The sequence below is a fragment of the Corvus kubaryi genome, unplaced genomic scaffold, assembly GCF_017639235.1.
Source record: "Corvus kubaryi isolate FWS band 111438036 unplaced genomic scaffold, C.kubaryi_AGA036_p1.0 133, whole genome shotgun sequence".
In the NCBI taxonomy this organism is placed as follows: Eukaryota; Metazoa; Chordata; class Aves; order Passeriformes; family Corvidae; genus Corvus; species Corvus kubaryi.
The window spans coordinates 15,676,803-15,700,208 of NW_024580667.1; the positions used below are offsets into that span (position 1 = coordinate 15,676,803).

The 23,406-nt window shown below is 39.7% G+C and overlaps 1 protein-coding gene across 1 annotated transcript; it reads right to left on the reverse strand.

Moving 5' to 3' along the window:
* Positions 1-581: 581 nt before the first annotated feature.
* MSL3 (MSL complex subunit 3) lies at positions 582-21,935 on the reverse strand. The gene is made up of 13 exons (XM_042037761.1): positions 21,773-21,935; positions 19,813-19,895; positions 19,135-19,230; positions 18,484-18,584; positions 16,226-16,317; positions 15,382-15,504; positions 14,762-14,922; positions 12,653-12,811; positions 12,129-12,391; positions 11,644-11,753; positions 11,361-11,460; positions 10,847-10,931; positions 582-1,484 (listed from the first exon to the last, which is right to left on the reverse strand). The coding sequence occupies exons 1-13, from the start codon at positions 21,869-21,871 to the stop codon at positions 1,385-1,387; spliced, it is 1,572 nt and encodes a 523-aa protein (XP_041893695.1). The 5' UTR covers positions 21,872-21,935; the 3' UTR covers positions 582-1,384.
* Between the last annotated feature and the right edge of the window lie 1,471 nt (positions 21,936-23,406).

The following is a 23,406-nucleotide window of genomic DNA, read 5'->3' on the forward strand; positions in this document are numbered from 1 at the left end:
GAAAAGTGACAACGAATGTCAACAGCAGACTTCACATTTCTTTTGGCCCCTTAGACTAATAAGCTTGCCATTTATGTTTGAAAGATGATTCCTCCAAATTAGTAGTTTCTGCAAATCTGTGAGGAAACTTGACTTCTGCATTACAGGTAGAAGTTTTCTGAACCAAGAAAGATTACAGAGTGATTAATACAGTAGTCTGTAAGCCAGAGTCCTGTCTTCCTTCAGTGCTTTGAAAATCTGTGTCTATCTTGATATAGCCAAGGATTTTGAAGGCCACTGTTCTAAGTCCTGCATGCCGTTGCAATGACAAGAATTATGTTTCAATTAATTTCTACTGAATGTGTTGTCAGATTTCTAGGAACTCAGTTCTCACTGAGTTGCTATTTCCAGAGCCAAAGTGTCTAAAACAGTCTAAAGAGACATCCTTCAAGTCTGCAGAAGAACACCCAATGATATAGAAAGGGCTCCTCTCCATATGTTGTCAGTGCTCCCCCCTCTCATTATACACACACTTAGCACCCTCAAAAATACTAATTAAGCACAAACAAGATGCTTTAGACAGTCAAAATCACACATCCACACAGCAGCCACCATGAACTTTATTAGGAAAAGAAGTCTGCCAATTAAACTGTGATGACTTCACTGACTTTCCCATTTATTTGTAGAAAATCAGTTCTTTCATAATGGCTCTGGAAATCATTTATTGCCAGGTAAATGCAGAATCCCTGGCAGTGTATAGTCTGCTTGGAACCCTGTCAGCTTTACCATGGAAAGGCTTTATACACCTTTGCAAAATGCAAAGTCAGCAACACATCTTTCGTTCAAGCAACAAAGTCATTTTTGAGGCAGATGTCATGCTAGCCAAATAGCAAAGCCACCTTTACATTAAGCAATCCTTTCTATCATGACAGTTCCACAAATGAAATGTAATTTGTGAGGAAAACAATCCATAAGATACCAGTTACACATTCTCTTCATGTAACTGTTTAGTCAAGTCTTAGTCCTCAGGCTTTAGAGGCTGAGCTACAATGAAACACAGCATGGTGATTTATCTTCATGAAAATGTCCTGTTGCCAATGCATCTGCTTTTGCCTCCTTTGCTTTTTATTATGCCTGTGCAGTCCTGTGCAGTAAAAGTCAGAACAAGGCTTCTTCATTCATCTGGAGTCAGATTTATATCCAATCCTCTAAGTGACTCACACCAGTGTCTATACACATCTCGGAAAAGTAGTTCTCCATTCCTGAGTAATCCAACAATCACAAAGATGTTCTCCAATGTCTTCAACTCCAGAAGTTGTTTTAATTCCTTTTTCATCTTGTAGCCATGTAGCAGAATACCATTGTCATGGGCTATGTATAGTGGGATTAATCTTTATTAATAGCTTCAGTAGATTGCCCGAGGATTTTTAGTACTGTAGTAGGCTTCACATGCAGCTACATAAGCAGATTCTGGGAAGAAATCATCATGGTATTCTGCTAGAAACCTGAGAAGAAATCACACCAAAAAAAAGAATATGAAACATTTAAGAGAAAAGCTGTTTTCAAATTGATTTTTGAGCTCAGCAAAAACACAGCCTGGGAATTAAGAATTATTACTCTTTGAAATTTGAGATACAAAGGACTTGACCTATTTTTTACAAGTTCTAAATAGTGAGAAACAGCCTTCTCCTACCATTCTGAAATCCAACAAGCATTAAAAAAAATTCCTCAAGCTCAATAACAACAACACCCAAAACCAACAATAACAACAAAAAAATTCCAAAAGTTGAAGCTATACTCAGAAAAAGAATTCAAAGAACTAGCACATAAGGCAACTTCTGTAAGTTACCTGCTCAACACACTATCGCCATTTATGTCCAAACCAGTATTTTCAGCTATCACTGTTTCAGTATCTTATACAAATGGCCAGGAGCCATTAAGTCAAACTCTATCTTTTAAAGCAAGTAAAGCTATGATTTTTCATATGTTTCATGTGCCTGTGCATTTAGGGTCTCCATCTTACAGGAGTACCTGATTTAAATACGGCTCTCAATGACAAAACACAACCTTTGCAAATTCAGTTCCTTAATTTCCTATTTCTGCAAGATTGCCTTCAAACATTATTCAATCAGCCAAGCAACCAATATTTTATGACGTCTTCCTGCTCTGCTAACACACAACTGCTTCTTTGGTTTAGGACTGAAAATGAAAACAAATAGTGCTGCTAAGAACAACAGTAACAAACAGCTGAAATGACTATAAGCTCTCTCTGCTCCTTCCTTTGTAATCAAAGACACTGAGTATATAAATGTGGCAAAAGGGCAAAATGGTTATTAAACTCAAGATTACAATCAAGCTGTACTTCAGAAAAAAACAAAGACCTTCAAAAATACCTGGATATTAAGGATCAGCATCAATAAACATGGCAAAATGCTACCTACAGGGTCTCTATTTAAGAGTAGGAAGCAACAGAAAACAGTATCATTTACAGAATCTGGGTTCTCTCAAAAAACAGTGGCTGGGGTGATGACTTCACTACTGGAAGCTGAAAATATCAGTTTTGTATAGCCAATACTATGGACATAGAAAGTCCAAACTACAAAATGCTCAGGTGAATGCCATAAAAACTACAGTGCTTCTCCAACCTCACTCACTGCTGCACTGCCTGAACTAGGCATGTCCTTTGATCTAAACAGAGCCAAAGAATACTGGCAAGATCCCCTAAATAAAGCACTTTAAATTTAGTAAAGAATATATTAATTGCTCAGAGCTCATAGAAAATGGTGACAATACAAAACTGCAGATAAATGAAAACGGGTTGATTTTTCCCACACACCCCCAATCCTTGCACTTCAACACAGGCATCAAACAAGTGCTAAACTGGAGGAATAACTAGTTACATCCTACTAATTCTAGAAAAAGCAGTGAGAGATACAAACTTTTTTAGAAGAAATCAATCCTTCATGGTGACACTGTTAATTTAGAAGGCACATTGTCAACTTATTTCATAGCAGCTCTGTAATTAACAGTATATAGAGAGACCTAAATGGTTTTGGATGTAAAATGTTTCAAACCACTAAAATAGAGTACTGAAATTATAGCAATTTAGAAGTGAATAAAATACCTGAGTCATCAACTGCTATGACCTCTGACTTTAGTTAGCTACAAATCACCTTCTAGGATGAGGAGCTGGTATGAAGGAAGTGTGGAAATGCCTGAAACTTAACAGACTTGACCTTAACTTTGAACGCACTTAGATTGCACAAGATTAAGATGAGCCACAAGTGGTTTTTAATTAATAATTCTTCATTAACACACATTAATGACTCCAAGACAAAAAATTACAGGGGCTGATGAAAATCTTAGTGCCTTTGGATAATATTCAGTAAAAGACAGTACTAAGAGATAGATCATACAAGGGAGCATGTTTTAAAAGAACCTTCCGAGGGCATTGGGTAGCTGACACTTCCAAGAATTTTAACGGCAAGTAATGGGAAACAGGCTCACTTTCTCTTAAAATTTCCTGACTTTTGCTTAAATCATCCGTCATACATGCCAGTCTGGTGCATGCTAAAGCGACAGCTGGTAGAGACGAGAAATTTTAGCTGAGATGCTGTGCCACAGCTACAGCTCAAAAAAAGGCAGAATGCACACAGTCAAATAGACAAATATACATCTCCCTGTTCTTCATGTAACAGTTGTGAAAAGCAAAATATGCCAGAGCTAGCAAACACAAATTATTTTATGCAGAGAAGAAAACTGCTGGAAGAACGCAGTCAGCTTCTGTCCCAATCCCTTCTGTGTCTGTATACAAAGAGTGAGGGCCCTTCTGAAGCTGCTTTCCATTCAAACAACATCACAGTGCAGAACGCTGGCACAGAAATATTAGGAGTCTCCTAAGACTTTTGCCTACTGGGTATCACTACTGCTTTGCTCTTGGACAAGCGGAAACACCACCAAGATCAATTACAATGTTACCTGCAAGTCAGAAGCCAAGATTTAAAGACAGAGGGAGCTGTACTTAGCAGACAGAGCCAATGTTCAGCAATAGATCAGAAAGCACATTGCTACTGAGCTATTCAGAAATTGTTTCATTAGTTTCAACTTACAAATCTGATCAATTCAGTCACCTGTTGCATTATTGCCTTTTTCATTTTTATGGAGCTCATATGCATACATCTACACAGTTGAGACTGCTTATGAGTAACCAAGTGCTGGGATGCAGAGTCCACACTGATGTGAGACTGCACGCATTTTTCATCATGAACGTCCTCAAAAACAAAACTCATGCTTTACACTCATGCTTAGAACACAGAGATAACATGGTACAGTGAAGCTATTTCCCTCCCTACCACAGGTTCCTAGAAGGGTAACACTTCAGAAGGGACTAGAGGACATGGAGACAAGGGAAAAAGACGTGGGCAACTTAGGAATTCTTCAAGCTATGTTCTGATCTTCAAGTGTGGGTGTATTTAAGCAAGCAGTAGCCTCACAAATATCCTAACATCTGACTGACTTATACAGGCAGATCTACAAAGAAGAGGCACTGAATTACCACTATCCACATTAGAAGGTCATTTGACACATGTCAGGAACATATCTCAACACGAGCCACTGAATTAGTATGAGTTTTACGAGCATCCTCTGGTGGGCCTGACACCACCAACAACTTATTACCAGAAATCTCTGAATGAAGAAAAAAAAATTCCTTTAAACATCAGCTACCATCACATGAATAAGCTCAGGGACACCCCAGAAAGTGTGAAAATGACAAAAAAAGGAAAACCTTAGTATTTGGAAAGACATCCTCAGCCATTAAGGTATAAAGAAGACTGAGTCCAAATGAAAAGTTTCCAGGAAGGTGATATTTTACACACTTCTGCTACAGAGTTTTAAAAGATAAGCAGATTCTTTGGTGAATTCAGTGGCCAGATCTAGATGCTGTTTGAAAGGCAATTGTAATGATCTATCCAAATTTGCTAGAAGACCATTATGGGTCCTAACTCTGTGATCACCTCATCAAAAGAAATGTCATCTGCAGATTAAGAAATTACCTCATCTCTGACACTACTACTCAAATGCAGGATTTGAAAACGAAAAGGTTTTAGTTTCACAGAAAAAGCATATGCCACCACCTGACCCTCACCCCTCCCCAATTTATAGGCCTGTCTCCATCCAGAAAGCTGTTCAGGGCAAAAGATGACAAGCCCATTATAACCCCATTGAAATCAACAAAATAAGTGAATTGAAGTTTCAGATGTTTATTCTAATACCAAATGTGTCAAGAACCACGTTAAAGGAGTAAACTGGCCTGTTTTGCTGACTGGACTCTTGTCACTCTTTGATAGATAGAAACTGAGATCATATTCCTTGGCCTTTTACAGCACAGTGTAGAGAACTCTGAAGATGTCAAGCTGCCATCATAACATTTCCAAGAATCAGATTGAGTGAGTGAAAATTAAATTTTCCCAAAGACCTTTCAGGAAAACAGTCCTACAAGAGCTCAATACAGGAGTCCTTGGTTTGTCTTGAGGATGAAGATCCACTCGTGGCCAGGCCAGCACAGGCCCCTAGAGCTGCGTTCTAAAAAAGCTACCATAACACATTTAAGTATTTTGGGCAACCTCTCAATTTAGATACATGATCCAAACCTCAGCTATTGACTAGCAATATGCTCATTCAAATTCCCAGATACCTGATGATTTGGAAAGCAGAAGGAAGAGAAGCAATTCACATGGTGAGTTTCAGAACAGTTTTTGGCAATGCAACAAAACATTAGTCAAGAACAATAAGCACCAGTGAGCACGTTCTGCAGACCAAGTAGACAGCAAAGCCCACTGAAAGCAAGAACCTGCACAACATCAGGTACTCACTAAGAAGCATTCTACATAAAGGTGCCAAAAATTTGAGAGGGCCCAAAATGGCAATTACCTTTCTACCCATTCAAGGACTACAGCAATCCCAAATAAATGGTAGTAATGCCCTAAAACAAGGCACTGTGCAAACAGAATTCCTTCAGTTCAAAGTGTTTCAAAACTTGGAAAAAAAAATGTTCCTTTACATGTTTGTGCACTCTAAACCCACACCTCCATTTATATTCAGAAACTTAATTTCCTCACATTTAAGTTCCAATTCCATGAAGTTTTCTAGTATGTCATAACCGAGTAACTGGTTAATCCAAAAAATTGAGAGAAAAACCCCCAATATAATTCAACAATATTAAGCAATTAATAATACAACATAAGAAACACTGGCACAACTGCATTCTTTTTCATCTTTCAGAAAGTGATTTTTAATTACTTGGCCTTTTGCAACTGAAGTCACAATGACTCACAATGAACAGGAACTCTATCACAAAGCAACTCTGCCTAACTAAAGATGTCTTCTATTCCATTCACCATGTGCAATGCCTAATTTTTTCATTCTCAGACACAAATAACCTCTCATGAATTGTACATTAGCACAGACTAGTGGTCGTAATTCACCACTGCAGTTCTATATAATAAAACTACTACACATAAAATGTGCTGTCAAAACCAGAAATCTATTTCTTAAGGTTACTTGAAACAACTTGTCATCATTGTATATAGATTTTATTATCACAGTCCTCTAATTTGGTCACATTCTGATTTGGCTTCCTGCTCAGGAAAACTCGAAACAGTTTCAAAATATTTTTCTACCCATGGAACAGAGAGGCATAACAGATACAAGCAGATTTTAGAGCATCAGGGGGAAAAAAAAAAAAAAAAAAGAGATCTAAGCTTAAGGAAATACTGAGTTTGAAATACCTGTGGGTTTTTAACAAAACTAAAATATTTGACCATTAGTTCTTCATAATCTGAAATAATACATATTGGCCTCATCTGAAAAAAAAACCTTACTAGAAATTTTAGAAGCAATATTTTAGAAATATTTCATCACTTATTCATTATATTTCATGGAAGTCAAAATATCTATGTCTACGCCTTTCTGTACCACTTCATTTTGCCTTTTTTCCTAAAATGAAAATGACATTCTCTGAAATTACCTCAATGAAGATGGGTCCTGCTCTTGTAAAAAGAGACATGCTGTTTTCTCCTAACTTTTAAGTAGCTCCTATTGGTTAACAGACCTGAGAGGAGACCTCTGTTTCCAAAACAGTTTTCCAAGCCAAGGATTTGCTGTGTGCAAATCAATGGAAACAGCAAAACAGAAACAGGCGCCTTCCTGCCAATCATTTCTCATCACTGAGGCAACCTTTGGAGGCATGTTAGGCACCTTACAATGCCAGGAAATTGTAAAATAGAGCATATGCACCATTTTATTTAAAAAGGGGCTGAAATAATGGAATTAGTTTAAAGATAATACTTCCTCTTACTCAGAAGCTATTAACAGGCAAGAGGATTTAATCAGGGGTCTTTCACTAGTCCGATTACCAGTTAGTAAGCACCAGTTAGAGCATCAGCTTCCACTGCTTGGTCCTGAAGAGTAAATGCAAACTAAGTGAAAGTCAGCGAAACCAACTGGTGAGTTTTTCACGAGGTCTATTTCAGACTGCAAGCACTATGAATTATTTCAGAGCTAAATAATTTAAGACTCAGAGTTTTGTACTTAATTTGAGAAACTGATTTCTGTAAATTATATAATTGAGAAATCAACTTTCATGTTCTCCATGAATAAATTTTCATTTTGCACACTTGTAGAAAGCTGGAATAAGCAAAGAGGGCAGAGTTTCTACTTAACAAGAAAGTCAAAAAGATGCATTTCATACATTCCTTAAAAACATACATTGTCTGGAAAATTGAGAAAAATCTTGTCTAGAAGCAGTCTGAGGGCATGACTGGAAAATATTATCCATGTAGTATCTCAAAGCTAATTTAATGCATCTATCGTGTCCCAAGTAAACTCAAGACAACAAGCTTCCAAAAAAGTATTACATTATGTAAGTCTCAGTTTCCCAGCCCACAGGAGACTAATAGTACAAATGGCAAGCTGTAAATTTTAGCCACAAAATCATAATTCGAAATTAAACCAGTATCTATGCAAGAACTAAATCAGTTGTGTACTGCATGACAGTTTTATTTAAGAATACATTAATTACTTATACTTGGACTACTCTACCTAGACTTCAAAAAGGATTTAGAAGCAGTTTATTAATGCAAGCAGACACATCAGTCCTTCGTCTGTTATTAGAGAAATAAAGGAGAGTACTTCAGCTTCTCACTGAAGAGCAATTCACTAAAAAAAAAAAACTTAAGCAGTCGTAAGTAAACTGGCTGCTATTACCTAATGCATACAGACCTTGTAGGGAAGTTCTTACTGTTCAAAAGTTAAGCCAGAACAGAACTGACATAAAATATTTATAATAAACATCCATTAATCCTTTCCCAAAAAGTAAAAGACAGAATGTGAAAATTGAAGAACTAGTATTGATGCCTAAGATCTTTAGCTTTTTTGTATTTTTTTATATTTGTAGTTTTGTAGATTGCTAAAGCATGGCTATAGTTTCTAGTATTTTTCCTCTTTCTTCCCTACATTTAGAAACAATAAGCTAACCTTATAAACACATTCCTAAATATTGTTTAGTCTTAACCCAAGAAGAGAACTAACTACAAGGACATTCTATTTTCCAACCAGAGTCTGGACCAGACATAACAAAAGTGGGGCAAAAGAAACCTCTGGACTGCTTTCAGTGGGACAGCACCCCAGGGAATTATTACCTAACCAACTCACCTTTTAATTGCACAATATATGGTAAGTATACTAATTGACTAACCTTATAAAAATTGTAGAATTACTATACCACACGCGATTTTTGCCATACTGTGTACCTGAAAGCTTTCAAGTAAAGGTTTGCTTTTATATTCACTCTAACACTGCTGGGAAGATCTATTCTATTTTCCAGGCATCAGTAAAAGATGTCACCTAAAACTCTAGTTTTCTTGTGATTACAAACAGATAATGCAAAACTATTTCTGTTCTGTAATCAAACATGAACAACTGTCTAAAAAATGTAATTGTTTGACCACTTTCAATGACACGTGACACAAATAAATACCCAAATGAAAGACTTTTCAAAGCACCATGTGAATATGTGTTGAGAAAAAAAAAATTAGTTATTGCAGTGATTTCCGTTACCTATGTGAATGTCCAATAGCATAGCAGATAAGGAAACTAGACTAAGAAAAATATTTATGACAAAGCCACCTAAGACCAAATGCTTCCTACAGCAGTAACCGTAACTTAGAAGCTTTCTTCACACTGTCAAAAAAGAAAGCACTTGAAAAAACACAGCCTTCAAATATTTTATTGTAAGATATGTGATATCCACATCATGCTTGCCTTAAGGGGCTCATTTTGCTTTAGTTGTAGCCTGGCCTCAAGGACTGAAGCACACTTCTGGCTAAGTGTTTTCTAAAAGGAATGCAGGTTGTGTACTCAGAGGACTCTCCACCACAACACAAAGTATGGAAAGTGGGAACTACTGAGAGATTTGCTTCAAAAGCACAGCTCTATCTCCACTAAAAATGCTGACATGGAAACATAATTTATTTTTATTTCTGTTTACAGATGACTACACATTTCAATGAGATGCTCAGATGGAAAAGTGAAACACACAGAGATGCTATCACTAGAAATTTCAGTTCCCTTAAGCAACCCTTTCCCAATAAGTAACCTTTATGGTATGGGGTGTAAGGGACATGTTTCTCTTTTCTTCTGTTCTACTCCACCAAAGCTTATCCACAAAATGGGTATGAAAACACTGTATTAAATATGTTAAAGAACAGAGATATACTCTGATCAACACAGAAGAATCTGAACAGGCAAAGGTCTGATAAAAACTGATCTGATCCACAGTGAGTTAAGCTCCCTATGAAATATTCACTTCAAGCAAAACCAGGTTTCCAACAAAGAGCTTTAATTCTGTCCTGTTTTAATTTAAAGGTATTTCAAATGCCAACAAGGATCTGACAAAAGATAAGCAAAATGGAATCAGTAAAACTTGACAACTAACTGCTTCCAGAGCAAAACTGTGTATTGTAAAAACTGACATTGGAAACATCTTCTATTTTTAATAAGCAATTAAAGTAAAAGCATTTTAAAGCTTTCATCTCCCTGATCTCTAATACAAATTTTATTTATGCTGGTGTAACCTTTCTGTAAGTGGCTACTTAAGTCACTGACCAAATTTAAATAACAGTTTCTGTATCTGTTCCATTACCATCTACAACACTTTCTCCTGAAAGTTTGCCTTGGCAATTTTATTTTCCAGTGTACTTATGCTGCACAACACAGTGCCACACTAGATTTCTAACTACATCCTCAATGTCATGCAGAAATACTAATTACAGTACCTGATAACCCAATCTGATCACAGTGCAAGTATGACCTTACTGACTCCGGTGGTGGAGCTAGTGTGGTCAGAGAGAGTTGTGTATCTCTACAAACCACTGCTCTGCATCACAGAGAAACCTCTCTGTTCAAAGTTCAGTTAAGACAGACATTTATTTCTTTTAAGAAACCACCATAATTAAAAACACGTCTTAAAGCACAAGTTTCTCCCCCTGCTAATATAAAACATGCTACTTAACCAAGTCAGACTTGTCATTCTATACACAGCAACAAACTTTCACACTTCAGTTCTGTATCACTGTATTTATCAAAATTTGAAGTAGGAAACTCAGATTCCCTTCAATTTGAATTAAAGAACAGAAAATCTTATGTTCATCTTTACTCAAATTGCTATTGTTAAAATTGTATACTAATTTTATCATAATCTTGTAGTTATGGAAAATGCACATCTTATTTTAAACCCCCTTTGTCCTTCCAGGACATTTACATCTATGTAACAATAGAAACACTGCTGTGGTACATTGTGTCACATTACCTCAGAAACATCTCGAAGTGTTTTACTAAAGCCTTTAGGTTTTTGTCAGGAAAGCACATCTTCCCCAGTATTTCTGGTAGCTTTACTGTGAATAAAATAAATAATGTTTATACCTGTTCTTGTAAATGTAACTTCTAATTACTTTTATCCACTAAACAAAAAAGAATACAAAAATTTCTTTTCCCCACAGACCCCACTTTTTCTTGCAAGCTAGTTTTGATCTTTCAAAGCCTTACTAAAGAGAAACATGCTGAGGAAGTGAATGCTGCTGGGTTTAATGATGTTTGATAGTGTACTGGAAGTAATGCTGCTTTGCTTTCCTTAAATGAAGGCTTACAGAGTCAGTAAAAGATAATAAAATCTATGAATAGCCTAAAAGTTCCAAATAGATTAAAATGTACATTCCTCCAAGAATAAAACTAAATGTAATAAAGCAAACAGAAAAATCACACCGATATCAGCACTGGAAAAAAAAAAAAAGGAACTTTGAGCAGAGAATTTTGCATCAGTTTACCAAACATCCTCAGCAAATGTTGAGATCCATAGATATATGAAGGAGGCGGTGGTTGATCACTTGGTGGATAATTCTCTGGCATCAATTTCCAGGACAAAACCTAGACATAAAAGTATTGGTTATGAAAACTTTATAACATCATAAATGATTTAGTCTGTACAGAACTTCAAATTCAAAGATGAACTAAGTAATACCAACAAAATCTGTTCTTACATAGCCCTACTCGGAGGTCCACAAAACCTTTAATCATTGAATCTAGGACAGTAACATCAAAATGTGTTACCTCATTCAATTCGTTGTTTCTTCTACCTTCAAAGCCAGTAAACACCGTGCTCCCTTCTTTGCTAGGAGTCAAAGTTATAGGTGAAGACGACCCGCTATGGACAGGGGTTTCTTCAAAATGAAAGGAAACACAAAACAAAAGAAAAATTTTACTACTTGTAAACTACTACTTGGAACAATAAGCCATTAAATGCTTCTAAAGGCCTGCTGCTAAAATGCTTTAAGTCTTAAACACTGAAATTCAATAAAAGCTATCCTAAAAGAGACACTCAGAAAAGCAGCTCATTGAATTCTGTGGAAAAATACACCAAAGTACTGAGAATATTGCTTTATATTTCTCTGGTAATAAGGCCTCAGAGTTAAAGAACTGATACAAAAAGTAATGAATTCCCACTTTGATCATTCAGTTCACAGTCCACACAGCATTAAAAAAAGAACAGAACTCTATACTTTGTTTAGACCAACAATGCAAAGAGAAGAACCTACTTTTTTCCAGGTGCAGGAAGAGCTTTGGCATAGAGGCTGGGGTCTCGAGGTGCCGCCGTTTAGGTTGTGGGGACGCGCTGCTCTCCGATAACCTGTCACAGTTGGAGCTGTGGCGCGTCGAACGCCTGAGCGACTGCAGGATTTCGGGTTCAGCTTTTCGCCTTTTCGGCGTGGCTGGCTCCCCTGTGGTGGGCTGGCTGTCAGTCGACTGAGGCGTGGGTGGATTCAACAGAGGAGGGCTTGGGGAAAGTTCCTCCTGATTTCTAGGAAATTAAGGCAGCTTTACAGAATTGAAGAGATCAGGGCTCTACCCACAAAAGAAATTCTTCTAGCTTCACAGATCTTCTTGAACACTTATTCAGGTAAGACAGTCTCCTCCCAATAACTATTAAAGTGATGAGGCCTTCTATTAAATACTGTTTTCCAGAAGTGTATTTATCTTCAAATTAAAGTTAAAAACCACAAATACCACATTCGCCTACTTTTTAAGACAAGCACTATTAAACTTGCTATATCTAACCTACCTGTTAGTATTTGTTGAATTTTCTTTGATAGGAAGAAAGAATTTTGATGAAGTCACCTTCTTAAACTGAGCTTGTTCATAAGGATAGAGCAAAATTAAGGGAAGTGTGAAGTCAAAGGTTATTCTCAGCCCATCCACCATCTCTTTACATAGCTCGACACTAGAGGGGAAAAAAAATTATGGATTTCAAAGTTTCATGGCAAAAATTTTTCTGCATAATTGTACAAAATCGTCCTTTAATACAGTCCATTAACATCATAACTACAATATGCTGATTCAATTACTAAGTAATGATAAGTGATTAAAAACACACTTAAAAAGATGATGATTGCTCTTGTTAACTTCAGAAATATGAATTTTTTTAAATGTCTGGTTCATTTCATTCAACCTCAAACAAAACCACACAACAGTTCTGTTGTGTTACTATTCACTAACTACTACTACTCTACTAACTACTGCTGTAGAGTAAATAAAATTAGTCGGATGTTTTTCATGTAAATATTATTTTGGTTTTCCAACTTCGCTATGCTGAAAAAAGAGGCACCTGCCAGAAAAAGTAAGTACTCAACAGACTGAATCTCTGTCTACAAGGCATAAGCAGAATTTGACCTACAGGTGCTAAGATGCCGTTAAGGCTGTGCTCAAGAGATATCCAGTGAATCAACAAAACCAGACACATTTGCATTGGAGAGCAATGGTCTGCTCTGGTAATCAGAGGCTACCAGGAATTTCAGTTTTAGGTCTCTGTAAAAGACTTATAACATTAGGTGGTGAGTACACAAGCTATTAGAAGCAGAACCAAGAACACACAGTGCAGCCCACCTGCAACACCTCTCACCTTTGTGAAGGTACTCCCCTCTCATGTTTCAAGTGCATTATGTGTATGGTAACAGAATTTGGTTCCACCAAAATGATCCATGTTAGAAATTCCAAACTGCCTATATTTCATACCACCTACTAAAACTACTACATAGGAATTGGGTCAGGGGACTATCATGTGCACAAATTCTAAAGAATCCAAGAAGGTCAATAACCTTTAGTGTTAGAACAGTAAGGAAAATACAGTAAAGATGTAAGCTGAAATCTCTCCTACTTAATGGATCACTGAAACTATACCCATTTTTTTTACTAAAGCACTGCTTTTATTGAGGAAGTTACTTAAACATAAACCTGTAAAAATCTTAATGTGTATAAAACCTTCTGTTCACATTTCTGATATTTCATCTAACTTTTTGTTTGGGAGATTACACTACAAAGAAGGAAAAGTGTCAATCTGTCAAAGAATGAATGACATCAACATAAACCAAGATACTCACATAGGCTAAAATATTGCAAGGAATAGCATAATTACACACCATTGAAATAGAACACTAATGCAAGTCAGGATTTCTCTCTGATAAAATAACAAGAGTTCATTCCACTGTACTTAGATGAAGAAGCAGCCTCATCTAATATGAAAAATCTTTAACATAAGAGGAAAAAAACCCCAAAGCAATCAAAAACCACCATACTGCAAACATGCATGGTTAATGCATTTGTAACTTGGTAGAAGAACATACAGCATGAGTGAGAAAACAGAAACTAAGACACCATCAATTTGAACGAAATAGGATTGGTGTTACCACAGTTTCCCTACTGACTCTAGGATTTAAGATCGTATGTCCATTTAAAATAAACAACTTGCACTTGGAATTCTTTGTAAGTGTTTGTATTAAATTTTTAACCTTTTCAAAACTTGAACCTGTTCAAGTTTATCTAAGCAGGGTATTCTTGTATCAGATGTGAAATTCTTCACATTGACAACAGCAACACGTTCTTCCAAATGGATCACGATATTTACAACAATTCACATGATAAAACAGGATATTGACACTTTTGCATAATGACTTCTCAGAGCATAGGGACTCTCTCACTGATAAACAAATTATACTTTTTATAATTACTTTTTATAATTATATTATATTACTATAGGTACCTGTCAAATACTTTAAGCCCTGTAAATAGATATACATCATGGTATAAGCTCACAGAAGTGAACAGCCATAAAACAGAACACAGAATGCAAGGTCATTCTTCTTGTGACAACAGCAGTGGACTTAAGATAACTTACTTCTTCTCTGGTGGCACATAATGAAGATTCATATTAGCATGTGGAGTCATCTGATGGTGCCGAGATCTTTCATTGGCTGAAAAAGCAGCATTAATTGCAAAGTGTTTTACATATGACTCCAAGATGGTTATTATATTTGTTTGGCAAGGAAGCTTCACTAGCTGAAAAAGAAACAACAAATTAATGTCTTACAAAAACAATAAGTACACCAAGTTAGAAAAGGAGCTTGTAATGTACCAACTAATTTAGTAAATGTCTAGCGCATAAAGCAAATTCAGGACGGTGTAATTTCAACCCTTAAACTGCATCTTTTGTCAACATTAGGAGAAACAAGAAACATGGTCAGATCAACAAGTCTGCTGCATTTCCAGAGTTAAAAAGCAATCTGAATTCTACAGCACAATGAGGTACAGAGACACTACATTGTTAAATATGACAAGTGACTGTTTTAGCTGTAGAGAAGTCTACTCCCTACACTCTTTGTATTCTTCCTTACCCTGAGCTCAACATGAAGCTAAAAATGTAAGTTAAAAACCCCCAGGAGCTGTATACGCAAAAACTACTTTTGACATCCTTCTCACACCCCCATGCACATTACATTCCCAGCTTATATTTCATACCCTTTTTCTTCTATTAATATAGTAGCAGTCTTCCTCAAGTTTCTTTTTCAAGACTTCAGGAATTTCTATGCTTATTGCTCTTTCTTCCATGTCCCTTTTTGTATGAGCGTCTTGTTCTTCTTTCTACAACAGACCAGTGAAAGAAAACAATATATTGGTTTCAAAAAAGAACTTCAGTAGTAAAGATACAAGTGGATAATAGCCTTAATGTAAGCTATTTAACAATACTGCTCTTTAAAGCATCTGCAAATTCATTTTTTTAAACTTTTTTAGATTTAACATTCTCTTAAGTATTTAACTAAAAAAAAAGAAAAAAACCCAGAAATTTGTGAGGTCTTGCTGCTTCAGATCACCCAACTGTAGTAGTTAAATTCTACACATCTTTAGATCAACTGTTTACTGCAGAAAAATAAATATTTTTTTCTTGCAAACAGTCCTCTCTACGTTTTAACTTAAGACCAGGGTTGACATGCCTGTCTCACAGTAAAATACAAGACAAACATCCTGATGCTATTAGGTTTGTCCAATCTGCATAGACAAGTAAATTTTTACAGCACCCACGAAAGTGGAAAATCTAGTCTGCTGCATTTTCTCCACATAAGCCCTTTATGTAGAATGAGAGGAAAAGAAACAAATGTGTATTTTTAGAATTATATCATATAGTTCCGTAAGACTATGACATATTGTATAATTTTCAAAATCTCAATCAGAGTAAACACCAGGAGTAAGAAAATTATGCTTTTAATTCCAGCTAAATTACCACCTGTGGCCTATATTTCAATTTTTTCAGAGTTTCAAGTACAGATGTTTAAATTCACTCAACTTAAGGAACACATGAACGTACCATTTCTGTCCTCTCATCTATGTCACTTTCTTCACTTTTTATTTCTTCATCTGTTCCTTCATCACTGTCATCAGAAGAAGAACTACTTATAGCTGCATAAAAGAGATTTCACATATTTGTTATTACATTGCAAAGGTTATGACCAGTTTGAGGCCTCAATCCAAAAAAAAACCCCAAAAAACCAAAATCCAACCCACTAAAAAAACACAACTAGCTTGTTATATTTAATGAGAATGAATCATTCTAATTGAATTAAACATGTATTATTTACAGCACACTACAAATGTTTTAAGTATGTAAGATGTGTATAAAGAAGTATTCTTGCATCCTCTCTAATTGAAAAACACTCCCTTTTAAAAGCTCTCTACACTCCTGAGCACCCCCATTTTCAGTGGATTTTAGTTCTGCACGGGGATTAACATATTAACCATTCAAAAGGTATGAATCTGGGCAGCTGTATTGGGTTGACCCTGAGTTGATGGACAGTCTTTAAGACCAATTACACTTCTCACAATTTACATATTTAAACCGCACAGAAAGGCGGGACTTCCCTTTTTGTCAGAGCTCGCTTGCTGGGAGGTGGGGGCGGCTCCGAGCCTCCCGGCCCCGCCGGGCCGGGCCGGGGCCACTGCCCCTTTCCCCCTTTACCAGCGCCGCGGCAGGGACCCTGGGTCACTGGGGGGGACTGTCCCAAAGCCGCAGGCAGCTCAAACCAGCCATGGACTGCCACAGCTAAACCCATCCAGCGCGGCTTCTGGGGACAGGCGGGTCCCTCTCCTCTCCATGCGGAGCCGGCGGAGTCAACGGGAGCCGGCAGAGCCTCCTGTCTGCAGCCAGCACACTTCGTGCTGAACTGAAGAGGACACCACACAGCCAGCAGCACAAAGGGAGCGAGGCTTTCCCCACCGTAAAGCCTGAACAAGAACACTCTTCAACATGGCGGCGTCAGAGTCAGAGAGAAAGAGAAGTGAGTCCTGTGGGACGGAGCTGGAAATGGCGACGGGAGAAAAGAGGGCGGTGCCGCGATTCTGGCGCGCAGCTTAAAAGAAACCTTCTTGCATGCCGTGGTAAGAAACTGTAATACCACAAACTGTTTGTCTCTTTAATCCATTTGAAGAACATGGGGGGATGGAGTATCTTCGTGTGCCTGTGAAGATTGTGAAGAATGCCTATGCCAGGCTATATAGAAGTAGTACGAGGCTGTTAGAGACTTGTGGCGAAGAAAAGCCTTTGTGTGCAGGCCAAAATAACTTATCCTTAAAAAGATGAATAACCCCATGTGATGGCCCATGTTTTGTAGTGTGAAGGAACTGTGAGATTTTTCATGGGAGAGATGTTCTACATACAGCAGATTGTTTGTTTCCGGGCGGGTCTGCTGTTAGTGGCAGTTTGGGAACCACGTGCAACTGAAGGAAAACCTTTTTTCCTTAAGCATAAGAGAGAGACTTTTCAAGAACTGGAACACTGACTAACATCCCATGTTCTGTTATCCCTTGTGTGAGCTGGGTAAAAGGAGAGAAGTGCTGGGGGGGGGGGCGGGGGATTTGCTTTAATTTTGTTTTGTTATTTTCTCTTTACTTTTAATTCTATTAGTAATAAAACTCTTTTCATTGTACTGCAACTGTTTAAGGTTTGTGCTTGCTTTGCTTTTTCTCCTAATTCTTATCTCACAGAAGGAAAATAAGTAAGTAATGAATATTTTGAACCAAAACCACTACAGCAGCGACAGTCCCCAGAACATCAGTTAAGTGCCAGCCAATGTTCTGCTGGCTTTCTAGTTGCAAAGGAAAATGCAGGAAATTAAAGACCTGGCTTGAAAGTGAAATCAGCCAGTCAGCTGACAAGAAACAGACCTTTGCACAAGACAGACCAGGGAAAAAAATAATCTTATTGCCCTCAAAAATACAGAGACACTAGCAGGGAAATGTTGTGTTTCCTAAAATCAAACAAAGAAAACTGAGGGTTTCTCACACCTATTAATACTACACTAAAGAAAACAGCATTAACCTCTGAAATCACTCATTAGAATAGTTGAGTGGAAGAGATACAAGGAAAAGCCTCTGGAATACACGAAAAAACCAGATATTCTAACTTAACAGATGCTTAGCATGAAACATAGTGCTCACTCTTCATATGACTGCCTCTATATTTCAGATAGGACCACGATACTCTCATGGCAAGTGCCATCATGCATTTCTCCCCCAGGTCAAGAAGTTAAAGGCATCCCACCAGTTACCAAAGGATGAAAACAAGCTCACAGTTTTCGCTACTCTCATCATTTTCCTCAGCAGGAAGGCTTTTTAACACAGAGTCAACACCAGGCAACCTGCAACGTCTCTTCTTTCTTCCCTTTCTTCTCCTACAAAACATAAAATGGTTCACTGACATTTGGGCAATATTATTTCATTTATTTATCCTAGCTAATTCAATTACATGCAAATGCACAGGAAACGTATGTTTGAGTTATTTTCATTAATTAATGTTGACATCATTTGGACAACACTTATTTGAGAGTGGATACCTTAATGTCTGTACATTACTTCATATTCGTGCCCTCAATCAGATCCTCAAGCCATGGCCAACCAATATTAGATTATTGCCTTTAGCTGAAAAATACTTTAGGTTTTCCTAAATTATTTTGCAAGTATGTTTCTTTGGGAAGATGCAGATCCAATACACAGGCATTTCACAGCAATAGTTAAGAATAACATAGTTACTGAGTATTGGTCTTTTAGAGTGTTAACACACAGGTCTCTAGCTCAGAATGGCTCTCTAGAATGCACTGTTATCTACATATCTACTACCTACAGCATGAGCTCAGAGGCCAAGCTCAGTTGTAGACACCTGGATGTACTTGTCTGAATCTGAAAATGAATCTCATTTACGTAGAGGCCAAAAGGATTTCTTACATGCGAGCCACAGCCTTCCGTGCCAATTTACGCTGTAATCTGCGGTTTTCGTCTGTATCCCGAAGAACATGATCTTCAGCTGCCCATCTATCCCAGCTAAGGATAGGCCACAAGAAAATAAAAAATTACTACGAATATATGCCACTCATGATTACCAATGAATTGATATACTTTAAATCTACAAAGGACTCATTTAATGTCATTCAGAAGCAGTGTCTGTATCACAAGGTTTGCACTCTTCTCTGTTCACACGGCTTCAACTCCCATGTTGCCACCTAAAATCTCTCAAACTTTGACTTAACCCGCGATAGCCTTTGTAGCACTGACACATACTATCGATCCCAGTTGAGACACTGCACTCATGTACTGGCCTTGATAATCAAATAATCCAGGGCTAGATTTAACAAAGCATAAACCTTTATTATTGGGAACTTAGGTGCCATAAGTATATGCCACAGACAGATAACCCATAAGGTTTAAACTCATGTCTATCAAACTGATTCACTGAAATTTATGGATACAGACCAATGCATCAATATGAGCAAGTATACTAAAGGCATTCACAAAACCAAAAATACTCCTGCAAACATCAATCCTTTGATATTCTGTGCAAAGCCTGTGTTTGCAGAATAAAATAGAAGAAATGGAAGAACTGAAACCGCACATACAGTTTCTTACCTTCTGTTCCAACCGTTAAAATGGATCAGATATTCTGGAATCTTTCTGCCTTTCTCATCTTTTCCAACAACAATATCAACAATCTGAAACAGAAATTGAACATATTAAACAGTACATATTAAAAAGCTTGAGAGAAAGTAAACTTTTGGATATTGAGAGAGTTTATGCACAAAGAAAGAAAGAAAATGGAATTAAATAGACTAGTTGTTTTGCCAGTTAAGAATTACACTAAATGACGAGAAAACCCAGCCTTCCTGTTGAGTACTCTTAACACTGCAAACTGCTCACCATCTTTGTCCTATTCTCAAATGTCCCATGCTTTCAAGACAAAGGGAGACATCAAACATTGCAGTAGCACAGTATGGATACACAGATTCAGGCTACTAATTTGGGCTTTCTCCCACATGCTGTCTCCTCCAGCCCCCTAAGCAGGAAACAACACACGTCTCTAGACATAAACCTCAGAAATGCTGTTCTGTTGAACACAACAGACTCTCAGCCACAAAACATTAAAAAGCTTTGGGAATATCTGAGCCTTTGTTTTCTTCCTCTTTCACGAATGTGCAATGGCCAATCTGAAAGGGCCTGCACCTCAGAAGAAAAAGATGTGTTGCCCGCACTTGAGTGGCTTTCAATAGATCATATATCAGTACTTAGGCTACAGTGGTGTTTTAATTTGGGAGCTCAGAATTTAAGAACTATTGATGGATTCGCAGACAGTCATGCCGTTTAGGGTACTTGAAAATAAAAAAGAAAAGGTACTGTACACTTTTGTACTCAGGTTCCAGGTTTATAGGGATAACAACTAAAGCTACCAGGTTGTCAGAACACAGGAATAAGTGTATAAATAAAAGAGCAGCCCAAAATACTACAGGACAGTGGCATTCCTAATCAAAGATATTTGAGAAACGCAGAAAAGCATACCTAGCAAACCTGCAGCAAAAAGTACTAATTTCATCAAGAACCCAGTTGCAATACTTCCTTTTTTATTCCTCGCTGTAACAAAAAACCCCCAGAACTCTGTTTCCAAGTCAGACACAGAGGATTTAGGATTGAAAAATAATCTTGTGTACCACTGATATCCGAAAACAACACTGTATTTACATAAATCTCTATAATTACTATCAGTACTCTTAAGGTCAGGCCCTAACTGAGGCAGTCACCTCTTACTGCAACACTTGTGGCCCACCGCGCACTGCTTACTGTCGTATTTCCGTATTACTCTCCTGCACCAGCGGTACCACTTAAACCCTTCTGAAACGCAAAAGGGCGGGCAGTAAGCGTGGGAAAGCGTGAGGGGAAATAAACTACAAAACTGCAGGGGTGGTAATAAGACTTCAGAATTACTTTGCAGGTGTTCAGCCGAGAAGGGAAGGTGGGAAGCGGGTTTGACGCTTCCAGCGCCGCTCGGCGGCTCCGGTCTCTACCGGCCGCGGCAGCCAGGCCCCGAGAGCGCGGGCCCCATCGCTTCTGCTCCCCAGCGCGGGGAAGGCCCGGAGACTCGCGAACAGCTGCTTCGCGCACCCCCCACCCCCGGGGCTCCCGGAGCGCTGAGAGAGAGGTGAGCCCCACCGGGGGAACCTGAGCCGCCCGCAGGGAGCGATGACGGAGGGAGGAGAGGCCCTGAGGGGACGGCACCGCCTCGCTTCGTCTCCCTGTCCCGTGGCGGCCCCCACCCCGCGGCCTCCCCGGCTGCTCTCCCCTCCCCAGGCCAGCGCCCGCTTCCCGCAACAAGTGCAGCTGCCGGCGGAGCCGCCCCCCCCCGCCGCCTGCCCGGCCGGGCCCACAGCCGCTTCCCGCGCCGCCTCCCGCCCGGGGGCGCGCGCAGCGCCCGGCGGGAGCGGTAACGGGAGAGCAGGAGCCGTAACGGGAGCGGGCGGGCCGCGCGCCGGCCCCGCCCCGCGCCCTCCCGCCCGGGCAGACGCGGGAGGGAGAGGCAGGGGCGCGCGCGGCCGGTCACCTTGGCATCATAGAGCACTTTGGCTTTGGTGGGGTCGGGCTCGAAGCAGAGAACTCTCTCTCCCCGGTGGAACTTAAATTTCATTCCCCGCGAGGTCATTTGTTCATCATGGCGCAAAGGAGAGGAGCCCCGCCCGCTCCCGCGGGGAGGTGCCGCGGACGGCCCGGCCCCGCCCCGCCCCCGACTCCTCCGGCGGGGGCGGGCGGCCGGGACAGAGCGGGGATGCAGCGCCTGGCTTCCTCTGCCTTCCGCGGGGGAGCGGCGTTCGGCTCCGGGCGGTGCGGGGACGCGCCGCCCGCCCGTGCCTGCCCGTGCCCGCCCCGCTGGTCACGCGGGGTGCGCGGCACGGGATGCCGGAGCCGGCGGCGGGAGGGGCGGCGGCGGCGGGGGGACGTGTCCCGCCGGACGGAGGGGCGGCCGCCTGCCCTGGGCCAGGGGAGCCCCTGCGGGAGGCGAGAGCTCCCGGCCGTGCCGGCGGTGCCCCAGCGCCATGGGAGCCGGGGCGTGCGCTGGGCCTGTGCCCGCCTGCGGAGCGGGGTGCGGGAGAGGGTTAAGTGAGCCCCGAGAACGACAGCTGCCCTTGTCGCTGCTACTGCTTCCCCTAAACATCAGCAGACAAACCCCATTCCTCACCCTCTTTCCTGTGTTCTCGGCTAAGTGAAGAACCGGCCTTACTCCCAAGATGGCTTTATGTACATTGTAACCTCCCCGAAGGTTTGTTTTGAGCTCCGTTGCCCTTTCAGCCTGCCTTCAACCTGCGACGAAAATGAAGCTAGAAGTAAATAGGGTGTTGAGACTGGAAACCGGATTCAGTGTTTCATTTCAGATTCTACAATCATGCATATAGTGCAAATAATCAAAATCAATACACAGCTTTTTTGCCAGTTTATGCTGACTGATGCCTGGAAGGGACCTCATGGGGTTCAGCCAGGGGAACACTGCAGTTTCCCACACGATGTTATTAGATGCTCCCTCAGGCTGTTGCAGTTTTTATGCTAGTTTTGGATTTCTGATTTACACAAGACCATAACAGGGCTGGGAGGCCTGGGCTTGGCCAGCCTTGTGCAAAGACCAGTTAATTTGTGATTATTTAGCATTTCTGAAGTTGTTTTTCTGTAAAAGCTGTTCAGGAGATGGATGACTCTAGACTGTGCAACTGAGCATATACTAGTTTGGTGCTAAGGGGAAGAGAATTTTAAATCCTCATATCTTTTTTCCAGTCACTGAGGTTGGTAGCAAAGCTGGAAGCTGTAAGGAGTGCCATGGGAAAGAACGTGGATTTCTAGTGTATTACCGGAAAGCTTCTGAAGGTAAAAAGTGATAGGGGGTACCCAGAAAACAAGATTCTGAGATGGTGCTCCTTGGGATAGGATGGACTGAGTACTTACTTTCTTTTGATTCAAAACTTACATATTTTTTAATAGTAGGAATGGTAGGAAAAACCTGTAAACTTGCTGCTAAGACTGGGTGGAGTGAGAGAAGCCAATTAATGGAAAAGTGTAAGAGAAAATTGAGGAAGGGTTCCTGAAATTGTTCAGAGCCCACTGATGCTAAGGTTAGGAAACAGGCTCCAAAAGTGCACGGATGCAATGTCAATTGCAGGAAGTGTTACTTAAGTTACTTTTTTTTGTGTG

What these genes read in the sequence shown, in the direction of transcription:
- MSL3 (XM_042037761.1), bottom strand. Translation starts at nt 21,871, where the DNA reads ATGACCTCGCGGGGAATGAAATTTAAGTTCCACCGGGGAGAGAGAGTT. An exon ending in TATGTGCCACCAGAGAAGAA is followed by an intron (nt 12,812 to 14,761) that starts GTAAGTTATCTT and finishes TTTCCCCTCTAG; the next exon opens with TGTCGAGCTATGTAAAGAGA. An exon ending in ACATTTGCTGAGGATGTTTG is followed by an intron (nt 10,932 to 11,360) that starts GTAAACTGATGC and finishes TTTTATTCACAG; the next exon opens with TAAAGCTACCAGAAATACTG.